The sequence below is a fragment of the Stegodyphus dumicola genome, chromosome 2 (genome assembly GCF_044657685.1).
Source record: "Stegodyphus dumicola isolate Sdum_Otavi_A_Nest chromosome 2, ASM4465768v1".
NCBI classification, from domain to species: domain Eukaryota; kingdom Metazoa; phylum Arthropoda; class Arachnida; order Araneae; family Eresidae; genus Stegodyphus; species Stegodyphus dumicola.
In genome coordinates, this window is record NC_140769.1 from 185,094,387 (window position 1) to 185,112,639 (window position 18,253).

The 18,253-nt window shown below is 34.6% G+C and overlaps 1 protein-coding gene and 1 pseudogene across 5 annotated transcripts in view; both read left to right on the forward strand.

Annotated features, from left to right (window-relative positions):
• The first annotated feature begins 130 nt into the window (after positions 1-130).
• The window catches only part of LOC118180378 (KICSTOR subunit 2-like), a 69,439-nt gene continuing 51,316 nt past the window's right edge, over positions 131-18,253 (forward strand). The window contains exons 1-3 of one of the 5 annotated variants that reach the window (XM_035349483.2): positions 205-287; positions 3,308-3,615; positions 8,560-8,672. In XM_035349483.2, coding sequence (XP_035205374.1) covers positions 3,582-3,615; positions 8,560-8,672 — 147 coding nt within the window. In that variant the 5' untranslated portion in view covers positions 205-287; positions 3,308-3,581. Of the gene's footprint in view, positions 288-624; positions 1,043-1,377; positions 2,754-3,307; positions 3,616-8,559; positions 8,673-18,253 lie in introns of those variants that run through there. The other 4 variants (XM_035349497.2, XM_035349477.2, XM_035349489.2 and 1 more) reach the window with 4 other exon arrangements.
• Positions 10,854-12,317, forward strand: LOC118180409 (actin-related protein 2/3 complex subunit 1A-A pseudogene; annotated as a pseudogene).

Sequence of the window (18,253 nt, forward strand, 5' to 3'; positions counted from 1 at the left end):
AAAAGTGGGGGAATGTTGTGCTTAATACTTGAGCATAGAAATAAAAGCAAAAACACAAGGTACAGAAAATATTGATTTTAGATAAAATAAAATATTTTTATAGAGTAAATTAGCTAGACTTATGAATGGTGTTTTTAGTTAGAAAATGCGTTTTTCGAGCCAAAGATATGTTCATTATATGGCAACAGACTAAGTGATATTTTGTTTACAGTTTGAAATACAGAGGTTGTTATTAAAAGTTTCAGTTGAAAAGGAAGAAGTTATTAATAATTTTTTTATAAATTCTGGTGTGTCTCTGTTTTTGTAATATTTTGTAATGACATGCATTTTTGTAATTCATATCATTAGTTGATTACAAAATCAGTATTAGAAAAATAAACTAAATATATTGTATCATTCAGTCTATCTGGGATAATTGCGAAGGCCTGGAAAATACTTTTGTATAATTTGAGTGTGTTGTTTTTTTAATAATTGAAAGTGAAGCATATTCTTATATTTAGGAGGAGAAGATCACAGTTTTAGGTTTAATCCTAGTATCCGGTGCACAAGGGATTTGGCTACTTTTGGCGACTTTATGATGAGCAGTAAACGGTACATATACGATGAGTAGTTAAACGGGTCATTTTGGAGTTGGCGATAATTTTTCAAAATCGCGCCAAGGCTGCACCGTATACTAGGATTTTACCCAGTTTTATAGACAATATGATAGCCCTGATCATGCCATCATCTCTGCGGCAGTTTTCAGATAACCGGCCCTTGGCGATTTGTTGACGTCTCGGAAGAGAATGCATATGCGCCCCAAGTTACAATGGGCCCTAAAACAGGGGATAAAATACGGCTAAGTAAACGTCTCAAAGATGTCAAGGGTGGTAACTTTTCACAGATAAGAGCAGCTCTGAGCCTTTTGGAATGATATGATTAAATACAAAGAGTAAAAGAGTCATCTGATTTCTAAAATTTTAGAAATTAAGGCCTGGATATATGTTTTCTTTTCTAAGAAAAGAAGCTATATTAACTCTGTATGCAGCCAAATCATATGTGTGTATGTATATATATTGTAACATCAGCTATTTTCTGATAACCATTTATTTTCTGTCAAATTTATAAGTTTAATTTGATAGGTTACTCATAACCCTAACTGGTTTTGTGGAACAGAATTCAGAAGCACTTCCGCAAAGAATCCGTTAAATGTAAACATCGCCAAAAATGGCGATAAAAGTTCAAAGCTGGTAACTCGGCGAATTGGTTTGTCGGAGGTAGCAACCAGGTTCACTCTTTTAGAGAATATTTCTCCTCTGTTCGGGGCTCCGTTTTGCCACTGGCTAGCGGTGCGTCACTACCGGGTGAGGTGGTGAAAATCAGGGGGGGGGTAAATATAACACTGCTTTTTAGAATAGTATGGCTGTTTTCTTACATAAATCTCAAAAAGTTATATCTTGGGAAAGGCAGGAAACAAGATAAAATAATCTGTCTAAAAATTAGGCTTAGAGGTTCTTCCCAATGCAAAAATACAAGACCTTAAAAACCTCACTGAAAAGAGTCCTCATTATGATGAAAAATTTGTCAAGGCAGTACTAGAGTCAATTATTGAAGCTCAGATCAAACAGCATAAGCTCGAAGAAGCTTAAAGGCATAGACTCAAGAAGGAAAGGGAGAGAGAGTTTGAATTAGAACAGCTGAGGCTGAGAAATTCCAAGAATAACAGAGAAAATTCCTAAAATAATATTCCAAGGTCAATAGGAGAATTGCAAAATCAATGCAGAGATATATGATCCTGAATCATTGGATATTTCTCTTTGTTTAGCGATGTTTGAGCATCAAGCTCACAAAGCAAATGTGGATGAAGGAGACTGAGTATCGCATTTGATGTCTGTATTGCTACTGGATATTGTTTCTATTATTCTATGGGTGCTGGAAGAAGAGCTTGATAATTATACCTATGTAAATAAAATTCTTTTACATGGTTTAATTTGAATCTAGAGGATTTTCATGTTAAATTTGTTCAGCATCAGTGGCATGCAGTTACTCTATACAAGGATTTTGCTTTTGAACTGAGAAATTACCTGGATGAGTGGTTGAACAATGTGGAAGTGCAAGATTTTGATTCGCTGAAAGACTTTATATTGACAGATCAAATTAAATGTTGCATAAATAGCAAAATTCCCGAACACTTCATTTATGAATGACCCAGCATAATATATTATCCTGAATTAATCAAGAAATTAGGTGAATGTGGAGCAGTGCATAGTTCCATAAAAAAGTTGACAGGTTTTGTTTTAAAAGCACAGCACAGAACTAATTTTAAGGAAAGGAAGAAAGGTGAATCTACAAATAGAATATGTCGCAATGATGAGGGTTTGAAAGAAAAGGCTATCAAGAAATGGAAGTCAAATATCTTCAAAAAATGGAGAACACTTAGATGCTATGAATGAAATTCAGAGAATCATCTCTGACCACCATGCCCTCGAGTCGTTAATAATTTTATTATTTTGGGTACCCTCAACTGGGGGCTTTTATTGTATATTAGTACTGTGATTAGTCAATGATCTGAAGTGTTAAAATCCTTAGAGATACTGGATTCACTTTTGACTAAATATGAAGGCATGCTGAAATTTTCTGAGAGATATTTGTACAATATTACAATATCTCACAGTAGTTATATTTTAAACTACTAAAACGTTTAACAGAACTCAATTCAGAACAGAAAAAGCTGATCTGATCTCGCCGCGAATTCGCTACAGTCAATCGTAGCAGTAAGTAAACAACTAAATTGAGATATTTTGATCCCACTTTTATAAGCTTTCTACTCATGCACAAGAATATTCTGGTATTTTCTTGATTTCAATCACAAAAGAGTACAATTATGAGATATCTATTTATTAATGTTAAATGCTCGTGCTCCTGTATTTTAATTTTTCTGGCGTAACTTTCTTTTCACATAAGTCTCATGATGCATTGCATGAGAATATAAAACAATTTTAAATACAAATTCTACTAAAAATAGCTAAATAAATACAAAATCCATAATACTGCCCCTTTCCCAAGGACTGCACGTCCCGGTTAGCACAATCATTGGACAGAAAGCCAAGCTTACAACTAAGGCATAAATGCAATAATAAACATTACATTACAATAACAAAACCAATATTGCAATAAGTAACTTTAAACAAATCAAATACTAAATAAAAATCAAATTAAATAGAAATTTAGAAACAAAAAGGACCATGGACTTATACTATTTGCAATTATATGCACTACATACTATGGCCTTAGTAAGGAGCTAACCTGTTGTAATGAATGATTTTAGGTTTAGAGTTAGATGACTTATGGATCTGAACCACAACGTCTTGCAGACTGTGTGCGGACCATCCCAAGATGACTTTCCATAACCACACCTTGTCTTCTTCATTGAATTGATCTCCAGCAGCTCTTGTGTCGTATCTGGTCTTCACCTATTCCATCGCCAAGTTGACTCGCTTTTGCATCACTTCAAACTGGGCCTGGAGATCTTGGATGTATTCTTCAGGCAATGAAGTTGCATCCGAAGGGCGACCAAACAGAAGATCACAAGACAGAAGGTCATGATTAAAGAGCGTCTGAAATGGAGAATAGCCGGTAGTCTTGTGTTTCTCTTCTCCTTTAGTATGATTTTGCATCTTTCTGAGCAGGGTCTTTCAGACAAGAAGTCAGCGTTTCCAGGTGAAGATCCCTTCTAATGTTGCATAATTATGTCCTCTGATTCTGAAAGCAATATCTTGTTTTTGAAGTCCAAGGAAAAATTTTCTTTCCTTAAAAAGTCCAATCCGAGTATGCAAGGATCTGTAATATCTGCCACATATGCCGTGTGATAGTAGGCAGCACTTCTAAACAGGGTGTTCACATTTAACTTCCCAGCTATGTTGATTTCATCACCAGACGCAGTCTTGAGGGTAACACGGGATGGCATCCAAATGAGTTTATCTTTAAATTGTTGAGCTAAATCTTTCCAAATGATGGTAACATTAGCTCCTGTATCAGTGATCATACTGCAAGGAATTCCATTAATATGCCCATTGATGGATAGTCCATTACTGTTGCCACTCACTTCAGAAATCTTGAGTGCTTTTAATTGGTGTTTTTCAGTATTTGGCAACCTCCGTTCCTCGATATGGTCATTAATTTGTTTGCTGCACTGCTACTGGGAAATGGTCTTATTTTCTGTGCCCTAGGATGTTCTGCAGTTCCTTCGTACGAGGCCTTCAGCTCTGCAGTTCCAGCACTTTGGTTTCTTGTTGCTCCTTTTCTGTCATAATGACATTTAATTGTCTATTTAAATCTCTGTCTTATTTTCCATGCTCTGGGGTGTTCTGCGGTACCTTCGTATGTGGCCTTCAACACCGCAGTTCCATCACTTTAGAATTCGATTTTTTACTCTCCTATTCTGCCTCAAGGCACTGACTGGTTTTGTGAATTTTTTTTATTTTACGTGCCCTGGCGTGTTTTGCAGTTCCTTCATACGTGGCTCTCAGCACCTCAGTTTCTTCTCACTCCTTTCCTGTATCAAAGCATTGATTTGTCTGGTTAAATCATCTAAACAAGCCATCACTTGATCCACTGGCTCGTAGACTCGCACAGCTTTGACTGGGTAGCGGTCTCTACAAGTTGCTTGCTGGGCTGTCTCGAATTTCATGCGTACACTAGAGCACTTTTCAAGTCCTTGACTTCAACCATTCGCAGAGCTTTCTGTATTTCAGGATCCCGGATGCCGTTGATGAAGTATTGCATGGACAGGATTTCCCTTGTTTCTGTCGAGCATTCCGAAGAAGCGAGGTGAGATAGCCTTTCAACACGGAGCTCCTACAGTGTTTCGGTGGGCTTTTGAAGACGGGAATCCTGCTGTAGTCTTTCAAACATTTCTCCCCAAAGTGCAGCTCCAATGCCCCGGACAGAGCTTTGAAATCTAGTCTGAAGGTTATCTGCTGCGTCTGCTCTCAAAGATGCGAAATCACGGTCCTAGGTTTGGGAATCCCATCCATTGGCATCCTCTACTATAAAAAATTGTGTCTTATACACTTGCCAGGAGGTCTTTCTATCGTATGTGGATAGCTTCAGGGAGGGATGAGCAGGCATGGGTAAGAAATTTAAACCTTCAGAATTGTTTCATGCTGTCACTATGTACTTCTTTAAGTTATCAACTTCTTTGGTGATGGCAGCAGAAACCCTGTCATCAATTTGTTGTTCCATGGCAGAAACTCTCTCTTCAGTTTGTTCTTTAACAGAAGAAACTCTGTAATTGATTGCGGAAGAAACTCTCTCTTCTATTTGTTTTTTGACAGCAGAAACTTTCTCTTCAATTTGTCCAACTTTATTTTCAACCTTGTCTATTCTGCCTTCCATAGCCTCATATTTATTTTCTGTTATGTAGGTAATTTCTCTTTTCATCTCTTCTTGTCCTGCTTCAATCTTTTTCCAACCCGCTCTCATCACTTCTTGACCAGCATCCATCTTTCTTTAACGGATTCTTGGCCCACTTTCATCTCTTTTTCTCAATTCAAAACAGAGAAAGCTAATTCGAACTCACCACGAATTAGCTACAATCAATCACAGCAGTAAGGAAACAACTCGATTGAGATGTTTTGATCCCGCTTTTATAAGCTTTTCAATTGTGCATGAGAATATTCTGGTATTTTCTCGATTTTTCTGGATAGCAAAAGAGTACAATTGTGAAATATCTACTTATTAAATGTTAAATGTGTGTGTTTTAATTTGTCTGGTGTAGCTTTCTCTTCAAATAATTCTTGTGCTGCATTGCACGGGAATATAAAACAATTTTAATTACAATTTCTATTAAAAATAGCTAAATAAATACAAAATCCATAACAATCTGCGAGGGTAAGTTGAAAAATAAGTTTCCCCTGTCGACTGTGGTCAGAGTTCTGTATGAAAGTCAAAAAATAGAATGAGACATTAAAGATATGACATACCTTTATTTTTCCACATAGGTATCAAGTACATTGAGACATTTGTCATATTGCTTGATAAGCTTCAAAAAGCCCTCCAGGAAAACATCAGGGCTTTGCATATGGAAGAAGCGATGAATGGATGGTGTAGGCGCTCCCAACCAAGAGTTGCAATATGGTTTTGCGTTGCCGTCGCCGAATGTGGTCTGGCATTGTCATCCAACAGCAGAACATTTCTGCTGTTGTTGTCATCCAACAGCAGAAAAAGCGGCCTGGCCTTCTCACAGTCCAACCTCCAAAAGGTCCAGCAACAAAACTCCTTGGGCATCCCAGAAAACTGTGGGGAGCACTTTACCTGCAGAGGGAGTTGTCTTGAACTTCTTTCGGACAGGTGATGACGGATGTTTCCATTCTATAGATGCGGCCTTCAATTCTGGCATAAAATGGTGGACCCTTGTTTCATCCTCTGTCACAATCTGAAACAGAAAGTCATTGTCATCTTCATGGTAACATGCGAGATGTTCCAGGCTGACCCCCATGCGTTGTTCCTTGTGTGTCAAGGTCAATTGTCGGGGCACCCATCGTGCTGACACTTTTCTGTATCAAAGAATGTCGTGGATGATGTTTTGAGCTCGTCATGTGAGATTTTAAGTTCTTCCGCTACTTCATCGATGGTGATACACCGGTTCACTCTAATCATGTCATCCACCTTCCTGACATTTGCATCTGTAGTGGCTGTGCGCGTCCGGCTAGCTCTTGGTATGTCCTCCACTTGCTGACGTCCATCACTGAATGTGCGACACCATCTCCGCACCATTTGCTTCGACATCACACCTGGCCCATAGACTTCCACTAGGCGGTTATGAATTTCTGTTCCTGATACTCCACGTGCCCATTCATAGAGGATAACAGCTCTCACTTCCTCCTTTGACCACGAATTCAAAACGCACCTTCTCTCCATACCTACCGGGGCTCAAATGAGAGGCTGGTCTCCGCTTTGTGCAGGCACCACAACAGCGCCATCTGCTTGATTTGCAGTGACTTCTACCCAATGGTGTATCAGTGACTTGCGCGTTTTCCTGCTGTGTCGCCTTTCGCCCATAGCCGTTCAATGCTTCTTCCATATGCAAAGCCCTGATTTTTTCCTGGAGGGCTTTTTGAAGCTTATCAAGCAATATGACAAATGTCTCAATGTACTTGGTACCTATGTGGAAAAATAAAGGTATGTCATATCTTTAATGTCTCATTCTATTTTTTGACTTTCATACACAACTCTGACCACAGTCGACAGGGGAAACTTATTTTTCAACTTACCTATGTAATAGTTTCCTCATAAGTGAAGACACTTAGTCAAGGGAGGACTACGGAATCTTTACAGATTAAAAACGGAAGTTTCTCCATTGACTTAACTAATACCTGATGCAAAGAAAGTGTGAAGTCTTCTCACCATTCAGACAAGAGGTCAAGCAGTGGACAAATCAAGATGGCGAAAAAGATGATTAACCACGACGTAAGTGGGCTCATTAGACTTAGAAGAAGAAAGCGGAACTTACCTAAGGAATGGATGCTGGTCCGCTAGGGCAAATTTTTGTCTGGAATCCCAGAAGAGAGAATTTGGAAAGAAAGGGGTGCTGGATGGAACATTTTCATTCAAGGTGAGTGTCCTGGAATCAAAAACTGAATATCAAAATTGAACAGACTCTTGACAAAGAAGTTTCCATGACAGGAATAAAATATTCAGCCATAGGTGGCAAAACCACAGAGATAATGAAGGCTCGGAGGGGTGAAGATGCACCCAATAAGTTGAAGTTACAACTGAATTAGGTCTCAATAGGAGCTGAGAATTTTTTGTTTTGTTTTGGGGGGCTAGTGTTTCGTATTTGCATATTGTGTACTAGTCATACTAGAATTATGTAGGATTTATTGTTTTAGAGTTTAGTGTTACAGCTGTACAACTTCGAGGTTAAGATAAAATAGCATGGCAAACAAGTATTAAATTAAAAGTCAAACAACAAAAATCAACATTACATTTACTAATTTTCACAGGACTAGTTTAGATGGTTTTATCGAACCATCATCCTCAGCTGCCAAAGTGCAAAAAAATAAATGTAGTATTCTATAAAGGAACAGGGTAGTCCTGTTCCTTTATTGAATATGCATTTTTTATAGATTCTAATTCTGCCCAAACTGTATAGTGGTTAGGAGGACTGACTGCGATACCAAAGGGCCGTGCTTCGAATCCCAGAGAATGTGTGGTTGTAATTGTCCATCTCTTCATTGGAGCAAAGGAGGCCCAAACATTGGGTGCCTCCATAAAAAAGTGACTACTGCTTCTGGCCTTAGTATTGGCCAATGTCTATGATGACTAGTGCCTACCATTGGAGGGGGGGCGGAATATTCTAATTCCCGTGATCAGCTAATGAAGAATTGAGTATATATTCTAAATATATCAATCCAAAATTATATAATTTTCAGAAAAGATTTGTCAAAAATACAGTTGCAGTAAATTCTGTACTGAGAAATTGAATTTTATTTGTTTTAAGAAAAAATATGTTCAAAGTGATATGTGTTTTATGTAATATATGTATGGTTATTTTTTTATAAAGATAATTATTTTCAGATTATAAGATGTCAGAAAGTGCTGATGATATAATTAGCAAACAACAGGCTGTTCTGGATACATACTTTAGTTTGCTTGGAAATTTCGCATTTGACAAAGCTAAAGAATATTTAGTATGTAGCCATTTACATCTCAAAACTATTATTTATATGTATGAATAATTTAATGCAGTAATTTTTATTAGAAAGGATTTATTCAATTCATGATGAGCCTTCTGTTGAGAATGTAGTTAATAAATTCATATTGAAAATTAAACAGTATATTTAGATAATTTGCCAGTCATAATGACTCAATAATGCGTCCACCAGCAACAACAACAAAAAAGAAATGTATAGAAATTAACTTATTCAAAGTCTGGGTTTATTTATGGGAAAAAAATCCCTTATTTAGTGAGTGGAAGGTAATTAAATGTATAGTTTGGGAAATAGAGCAATATGAAGCTTAATAACTTACAGCTTATTTAAAAAGAAAATTTCTGGCATTAATTTTCACATTCCATCTCATTTAACCGTGGAAAGAAAATGGACTGAACTTAATTATATTTAGTGTTTCGCTATGAGAAAATATCTTTGTTATGACTCTGTCTCTGTCTGAAGAAAGTATATGCTTGGGCTGAGAGAAAAAATGTTTCATATTGCTCATATGCTCATTTTTTCTGTATATATTCAAAAGAGCTCATAAAGAATGCCTTTATTCTTTTTTTAAGTATCTGGCATTTGCTTCTGCTTCTAAGTTCACGTGAATGAATAAATTATTTTTTTAATGTTATTGAAATGTTTACAATGCACCAATTAAAAAATTACCTTTTTTTAAAGATTGTTTGTTTATTATTACAGTACAAAGTCTGTAATCTGGACATCCATTATCTGGAATGATCTGTAATCCGGACCTCAAAGCCACAAACTTTTTTTTGTATGCTTTACGCATGCGCGTTTAGCACAAAAAACGAAGCAACTTAAACAACTTACATTGAAAGAAATGTTTAAACATTAAAGTAAACAAATAAATATTAAGCTTTTTTTTGTAAATTTTGATACCCTTTAGATCATAATTGCTCTTTATTTCATAAATTACGGTTTCATATTTTTAATTGTATAATTTCTGCATGCCATCTTACCAGATTTAAATTGATGATCTATAATCCGGAATCACCGAAGTCCCGAGGAGTCTGGATTATGGACTTGTGCTGTATTTTGTATACAAAAGAACATTAAAAAAATTTCTTAAAAATGTTTTAAAAGAAGTCTCTTTTGTAAAAAAACAGCTAACTAAACTTAATGTATTTCATCAAACTGAATTAACTCACCAAGAAAAAATCTTAGTAATAAAAATATCAAAACTGTCCATTGTGTTGTAAATCTTGAAACAGAAGAGGATACCAGTGTAACTTCTTGTATAGTTTGTTGAATTTAATTACTTCTGTACTTTGAAAGAAGACTCAACTAATGAGTATAACTCAACTTTTATTATTACATTTTTAAACAGTTCACATGACATTCAGCTAGCACAGTAACACGTGCATCGTGCTAAGTTAAAGTTATTTTTAGTTACAGTTACAGTTGTAGTTAATTTAAATATACATCACATTCCTTCCTCCAGTTTATAAACAATAATAAAAATACCAAAAAATATCAATACAAGTATATTTACAATATGACATACAATAACAAAAAAAGTTACATAAAAATGATATATGCAATACGTTACATTATTTTATTCCATGACAAAGTCTCTATATCTTGAAGGTTGTCTAATCAACCGTCCACTTCTTGTTATTGTACTATTGGATAGATTATTCTGTTGATTTCCTATATTAACAGGCACAGAAACATTCTCAGGGCTTCCATTTGAATTTTCCTCTTTATCTAATACTATATCATCATAATCATTATTAACTTTGTAAGGTGATTTTGAAAATTTTATGTGGCGTCTGTTTCTTCGCAATATTTCCCCATTTGAATTTCTTACAATATAGGATCTAGGAGCTTTATGTTTTGAAATTATTTCACCTTTATCCCATTGCCCAGTTCTAAAGTTGAACAAGGTTATACTATCTCCAGGTTTTAACTCAGGTAGTTTCTGTGTGGTTCTATCATAATAATATTTTTGCCTAGCTTGAAGTGCACGAAATTTAGAATAAGGTTTGTTTATCTTAGTATTTAACAATTTATTACTGATAGGTAATTTTGTCCTTAATCTTCTATTAAGTAACAGTTGTGCAGGAGACAATTTTATTCCACTAATTGGAGTATTTCGATATTCCATTAAGCCTACACTTATATCTTGCACTTTCTTGGGGCTGTTTACAGCCGATTTTTATCATAGTAACCCACGGGGCGGATTATTTATCTCATATCAAAATTTTAGTGGGAAGTCCCTTCAATTTAATTTAGCTCTGCCCTGATGATGGAAATTCATAGCTTTGGTGTTGAACCAATAACCTGTCATGCTTGGAATAATGATAGGACACAAGTAGCACTTTCACCTAATAGTAATGAAGTTCACATATATAATAGAGATGGGGATAGATGGTCTTGTAACAATGTTTTTTCGCAACATGACTTAAGGGTCACCAGCATTGATTGGGCTCCTAACACAAATCGTATTGTAACTTGCTCAGCAGATCGAAATGCTTACGTATGGACAAAAGTAGATGACAAATGGAAACCAACATTAGTATTACTTCGTATAAACAGAGCTGCAACTTGTGTGAGGTGGTGTCCTAAAGAAACAAAATTTGCAGTTGGATGTGGTGCTTGTTTGATATCTATCTGTTTTTTTGAAGAAGAAAATGATTGGTGGCTGAGCAAACACATCAAAAAACCAATACGGTCTACAGTTACTAGTATCGATTGGCATCCAAACAGTGTTTTATTAGCATGTGGCTCAACAGATTTCAAGACAAGGGTCTTTTCTACATATATCAAAGAAATAGATGACAGACCTGAACCCACTGTGTGGGGGTTTAAAATGCCATTAGGAAATGTAATGGCAGAATTTCCAAATAGTGGCTGGGTTCATTGTGTTAGTTTTTCTGCTGATGGTACCAAACTGGCTTGGGTTAGTCATGACAGTACTATATCAGTTTGTGATGCAGAAAAAAATATGGCTTTAATGACTGTCAAGACACAGTTCCTGCCCTACCTCACTTGTGCCTGGGCTTCTAATTCAAGTATTGTTGCTGCTGGTCATGATTGCTTCCCTGTGCTCTTCCGATATGAAGGAGGTCGTCTGAATTTTGTTACAAAATTAGATAAATCCCAAAAAAGAGAAGTTGATGGCTTTAGTGCTATGAGGAAATTTTGAGACATGGATAAACGTGCCATAGTAGAAAACAGTGTTGATACATTATTAGACACTATACATCAAAATGCCATAACAAGTTTAACAATTTATGCAGGGACCAAATTGGGTGTAACTAAATTATGTACTACTGGAATGGATGGAAAGATGGTTATTTGGAATTTATAGACTTTGGGAGATATGCTACCAAGTGAAATGTAGTGTGATATTTAACCAGTTGTATAACTGGGAAAAACTTCGCTTGGAGAACTCCATTCTTTCCCTATTGGTGCTGCCTCATGGAAGAAAACAATTCTCTTCCTTGGCATTGTTGATTATCTTCTAGTTGACTGACTAAAGAGAAGACTGTGACCATCATGAGAGAAGACAGAGGTCACAGAATATTGCCAAGATGACCAATCAGTAGGGATAGTTTTATAATTTATGAATTTAAAAAATATTGTATGAGTTTCACCCCACTCCTGACACCATGTAACTTCTTGTATAGTTTGTTGAATTTAATTACTTCTGTACTTTAAAAGAAGACTCAACTAATGAGTATAACTCAACTTTTATTATTACATTTTTAAACAGTTCACATGACATTCAGCTAGCACAGTAACACGTGCATCGTGCTAAGTTAAAGTTATTTTTAGTTACAGTTACAGTTGTAGTTAATTTAAATATACATCACAACCAGAAAGCATGTCATAGTCAGGGTACATGTATCTTGATTCTTTACAGACTTTCATAATGAATTTTGCGACAAGCTGACACTTGGTTAGGGCATATGCTGATGCACTCTGGGACCCAAGGTCAAGAAAGCAGATTTCGGGGCACTACAGGCCATGGCCCGCTAGGGCTGTCTTGCCACTGAGTATTTTTTCCTCCCTAAAGCTAAGATATAGGGGTAAAAGTGCTTCAGTTTCTCATACTTTTGGACTGGCTTCTACAGTGTTAAATAGGGTACAGTTTTCAATAGAATTGTTCAAAGCGTTGGTCAAAGAAATAATTCAAACTGTTTCCACTGGCTTTTATTTCATTATTTGTTAGTAAATTTAGAGTATAATCAGTAGGAATGAAGATTGTCTCAAGAACCGTATTTCAGCAAAAATATTGAAGTCTGTTTTCTCCATTCCCAATTTGCTCTGTGTTTATTCTTGACTGCTCATATCTTGAAAGAGAGTATCACATTTTTTTCCAGTTTTAGTTAAACATCATTAGTCATTTAACATAAATAATAACATTACTCATTTCATATAAATAATATCCTGTAGAACACAGCTTGTTAAAAAGACCGAATTAAGATAGTCCTATGTGGAGCATTTTTCAAAATGTCTTAAACAATTTCACTGATTTTGATTGCTCAATCAACACATGTATTCAAGACCAGAGATACGAATACCTGTATCTTTATATTTTTTTTAAAATAGATTAAAAATATTTATATATATATATATATATATTTTTTTTTTTTAAATTTTTGGGGCTGATAATATTTAGATGTATTCATAGCAGCATAAAAAAACTCATAAGAAAAAAACTTTCTTATGAGTTTGAAAAAAGAAAATATAAAATAAAACAGGCTGTTGTATGTTTTATCTTCTTGATGGATATTTTGATTTGCCATGTGGGGAAATCAGAGTATTCCTCAAGACAATATGATTTAGCACAAAAGTAAGATCGGTAACAAAGTTCTAATATAAATGTCATAATAAAGAATATTTCTCTAAATATGGTATAACTGTTGGATCATGTACATAAAAAAAGTTTTGCAAAATTTTTAAATGATTTACTTTATTTATGTTACAGAATGTGCCAAGATAAAGATTAAATTTTTAACAACATATAAGATGCAAAAAAGGTTTAATGATGCAAATGATGGAATATATTATAATTTCCCCATATTCTGTTTTGCTCACATTAAGGTTACAGCCAAAGAACTTGGAGTAATATTCAGTAGCCTTTTAATTTAAAAATTAATAATAATACTAATAAAAGCTTATTAAATTTGTAAAACTGGTAGAACAAAGGGTACTTACGTATTAACGCAACCAGGCCAAAATTCGGATAAATCGCCAAATTTGGCGACCCTACTTATGGCAACTTATGTTAATTTATTAAACCTACATTGTGCCATTCATAGATGTTTTTTTAAGTTAAAACATGTCGCTGTGTACATGGATTCTTGTCTATATTTCGAACTTTAAGCCTAAAATGTCTCCAAAAACGCGGTTTTTGCACATGCAAAAACTACGTTTTGAACACACGACTTAAGCTAAAAATCCAAAACAAAAACAAAAAATTTAGGTAGCAAAAACGTAAAGTTTCTGACCAAAAATATTTGACAAGAATCCATGTACACAGCGACATGTTTTAACTTAAAAAAACATCTATGAATGGCACAATGTAGGCAACAAACGAATCTACGAACTACGCACACCTCGCTTTAATAAATTAACATAAGGTTGCCGTAAGTAGGGTAAACAAAATAATATTAAAAACTGTATTAAAAATTATCTGTAATTAATAAATAAACATTTTCTTTCTATTCATACTTTTTTACTCAAACTTACAAACCGCACCAACCTGGTTGCGATAATACGTAAGTACCGAACAAAGTAACAATTTTGTTAGCAACATTTCTGTTATATTGATCTTTCCTTAATTGTTTCATTGCATCAACTGTAAACATCGTGCTTTTGTGTTTCTAGTCTTTGTAACAAAAATAATTACTGTTTAAACTTAATTATTAATATAGTTAAAGGAAAATAAATAACATTTCTTCGAGGTGTCAGTTATTGCATTGAACATCATTGACAGTCATGCTCTTGAACTATCTTAAAATTGTGTGGAACTCAGATAGTTGTCCTTTTGGTGAAACTGCTGTCTAAAAACTAAACTAAAAGAATAATTTTCATTTTTCTTTAAGATATGGCATATTTTCTTGTGATAAAGCTGTCATGTAATGCAAAAATTAGTGAATATTTAATTTTTGATTGATATGGTAATCTCATATTATATAATATGGTATGTAGCAATCACATATTATATATATTATATCGTAGTTAAACCCCACTGTAGTGAAATGTAACTTATAACAAACCCCTGGTTATAGAAAATGAACTTCTTGGCCCATCCAATATCTTTCAAAAATTGTTATGGCAGTAACGAATTTCCAATTATATAAAAATCGGATATAATGAACTTCGTTGATATATTGTCGACTGAAATTTTTTTATCTTTTTCAATTTTTTAATTAAGAATTTCTGTAACTTTCATTTGAAAAATTACTAATTCTTTAATTCATTCTGTTTAGGGTATTAGAATAACAAATCATCTTTAATTTTCTGTTCTTTTATCTTCACCCCAACCTTTCTCTATGTTTGGAATAAAAGGCTCAGGTGTAGCGTTCAACTCAGAAAACCAAGATACCTATAAACATACCTTAGGAGGTTCTACTGTGTCACATACTGAGCCAAAGAATCATTGATCTAGTGAGGCAGAGCTGAATCGGTTCTTTGACTGAGCTCTCAGACAGCACTGTCATCAAGGTTGATGCTTATTAAAAATTGTAAATGGAGGGATGAGTTTAAACCATGACAATCATGCCAAGTAATTTTTCATGTAAAATTATTAACAGATGGTGAAAATTAAAAAAGTGAAAAGGAGTTTAATAATTGAACATAATAATAGTATTCAACTTTTAATATGCATATTTTTAATTAAAGCTACTGTTCAGAATAAGTACAAGAAATGATGGCACAGATTCAAAATACAGTCAAAAGTCTTTAATCCGGACTCGTCGGGACTTCGACGATTCCAGATTATCAGTTTTTCCGGATTATAGATCATCAGTTTAAATCTGTTAAGATGAGATGCAGAAATTATAAAATTAAAAATATGAAACCATAATTTAGGAAATAAAGAGCAATTATGATCTAAAGGGTATCCAAATTTACAAAAAAAAAAAAAAAAGCTTAATATTTAATTGTTTACTTTATTAAACATTTCTTTCAACGCGCGCATGCATAAAGCATACATTACGCATAGTCGAAATTAGAAAATTGCAATGAGAAAACTATTTGATGTGTATTCGTGATATTTATAATGACGAGGAATTTGATTTAAATTATATCAAAGACAGAGTACATCGAGATGGAATACTACATTTAGTAAGGAATTATAAGCCGAATAAAATAAAAACATCTGCTCTGAAGATAAGGATAGTGCTGACAGATCAACTTCCAGTTCATTGCGCTCCGCGTCCCTCCCCCCGTCACAGAGCAGTGTGAAATTGATAAACATATTTCAGAATGGTTAGAGAATCAAAGGATATGCCTTTATCCATTTTTTGCAGGAATTCCACTTTTTGTTTGATGGACATCAAAATATGCTTTTGCTTTGTAGATCCTTTGGTAGCTCCAGAATCAGAAATTCTTTTTGACATAATCGAAAGTTCAAGCTTACTTTTATAAAAATTGCTCGCTTTGTAGATTCTTTCGTAGCTCCAGAATCGGAAATTCTTTTTGACATGATTGAAAGTTCAAGCTTACTTTTATAAAATTGCTCTAACAGTCTGCAAAAAATAATAAGCCGGATCCAATTAGAAGATTAAGGAACAACGCAATCTGCAACATTAACTGAAATAGATAATTTTAGCTTAGCTTATACCGTCCATTATACATTAAACGTGTAAATGCATATGCGCATGCGTTAACACGTTATGCGTTGACGCATGCACAGAAAGTTTGCAGCTTTGAGGTCTGGATTATGGATCATTCCGGATTATGGACATCCGGATTAAAGACTTTTGACTGTAATACTAACTAAGTTAGGCCACACAACTTATTTAATTATTTATATAATGTACAGTATTGCAAAGTTAATTGCTCTATTAGCACTGATATGATTGCTGTTTGACGAGTGAAGACACCATAGGTCCACTGTGTTAGTGCTTCGGCTACTAACCGAACTAAACTTGTCTCCTCTCACAAAAGGGCACTGCGTTAAATCAAACATTTTGAATCAGGTTTCAATAATTATATATAAATTTACTTTTAAATTCAAACTTGTATGTGGGCCCACCAGCGGTCAAGTGGTAAAATTGCTGAACACTGGTAGTTCGGTCTGAGGTTCGATTTCCCCGAACAGGCTGGCTACATGGGTGTTTTCGTGGTTTTCTCCATGTGTAACGTGTGTACGAGCCAGTTTCCCTGAGAAAGTTCTCCATGAAGGCATCCCTTCCGTTAGGCAGATAGCCCTCGAGGCTTTGTCATAATTAAATTACCTAAACCTAACAAACTTATATGTGCCATATGAAATGCACAATGAAGTACAATTTAACAGAACTTATTTGAACTGTCATTAAATTCAATATCATATAGGAATAATAATGTCACACATAGCAAAGTATTACACTTGTACTAAAATGAATTAAATAAGTGAATAATGTCTACCCATAATATGAAAATTTCACATTTGATTGTTGTCCTGTATGGGAAAATACTGACAGGCCTTGTAAAGACTCTTTGCAGTGCATACATTACTATCCTAACTCTTTTATATCCCATTGGGGTATAACGTCTTCAACTCGACCTAAAACACAGTGGCAGATAAGCAAGTTGTCTTCCTTCACAAGAACCATTTTTCTGGATTTAACACTCTCTTTTTTAATTTGCTATTTCATCTGCTCATTAAGCTGCAATTAATAATCCTATTACTATCTTTTCTAAATATTTTGATTCATTTTGGTGACTCTTTCACATTTGGACAACCTGCTATCAGTCTTATTTATAATTTGTCCTATACAGGGGCTGTTATAGATGGACAATTAGAAATTGTCCAGAGGTTAATGCATTGAAATTCCGTGCATCTGAAGAGAGGGGGGAAATTGGTGTGGTATTTAATATTCCCTATATTTGAAAATCTAAAGTTAAAAATTCTTCAGTAGTTAATTTTGAATTTGCAGCAGTTTTTTTACAATGCATTTTAAAGTATTTAATCCTGTCCTTCCAAGGCCCTTGAAAATGTGAGGCTCTAGAGAGTATAAATTTCCATTCACTCTCTTTGACAACGGATAGTCAGTTAACCCTTGTTCTGGTACTTTGATTGATTTAAACAACTTGTTTAGTTCATTTTCAGCTCCATGGAAGTTTATGGCATTATTGCTAAATATGGTGGAGCATTTCTTCCTCATTGCAAAAGATCTCTTTACAGTAGTAATCAATGAATATAAGTCCGAGACAATTTCTAAGTGAAATGTTTGTGTAATAAAGTACATGAACATTGCATAGATTTCTTTGAAAAACTCCCTTTCTGTTATTTTTTTTCCTTTATAAATAATGGGCCACAAAAATTGAGCCCACACTTGTTAAAGGTTGATTTAACTGTTACTCATTCTGCAGACAGA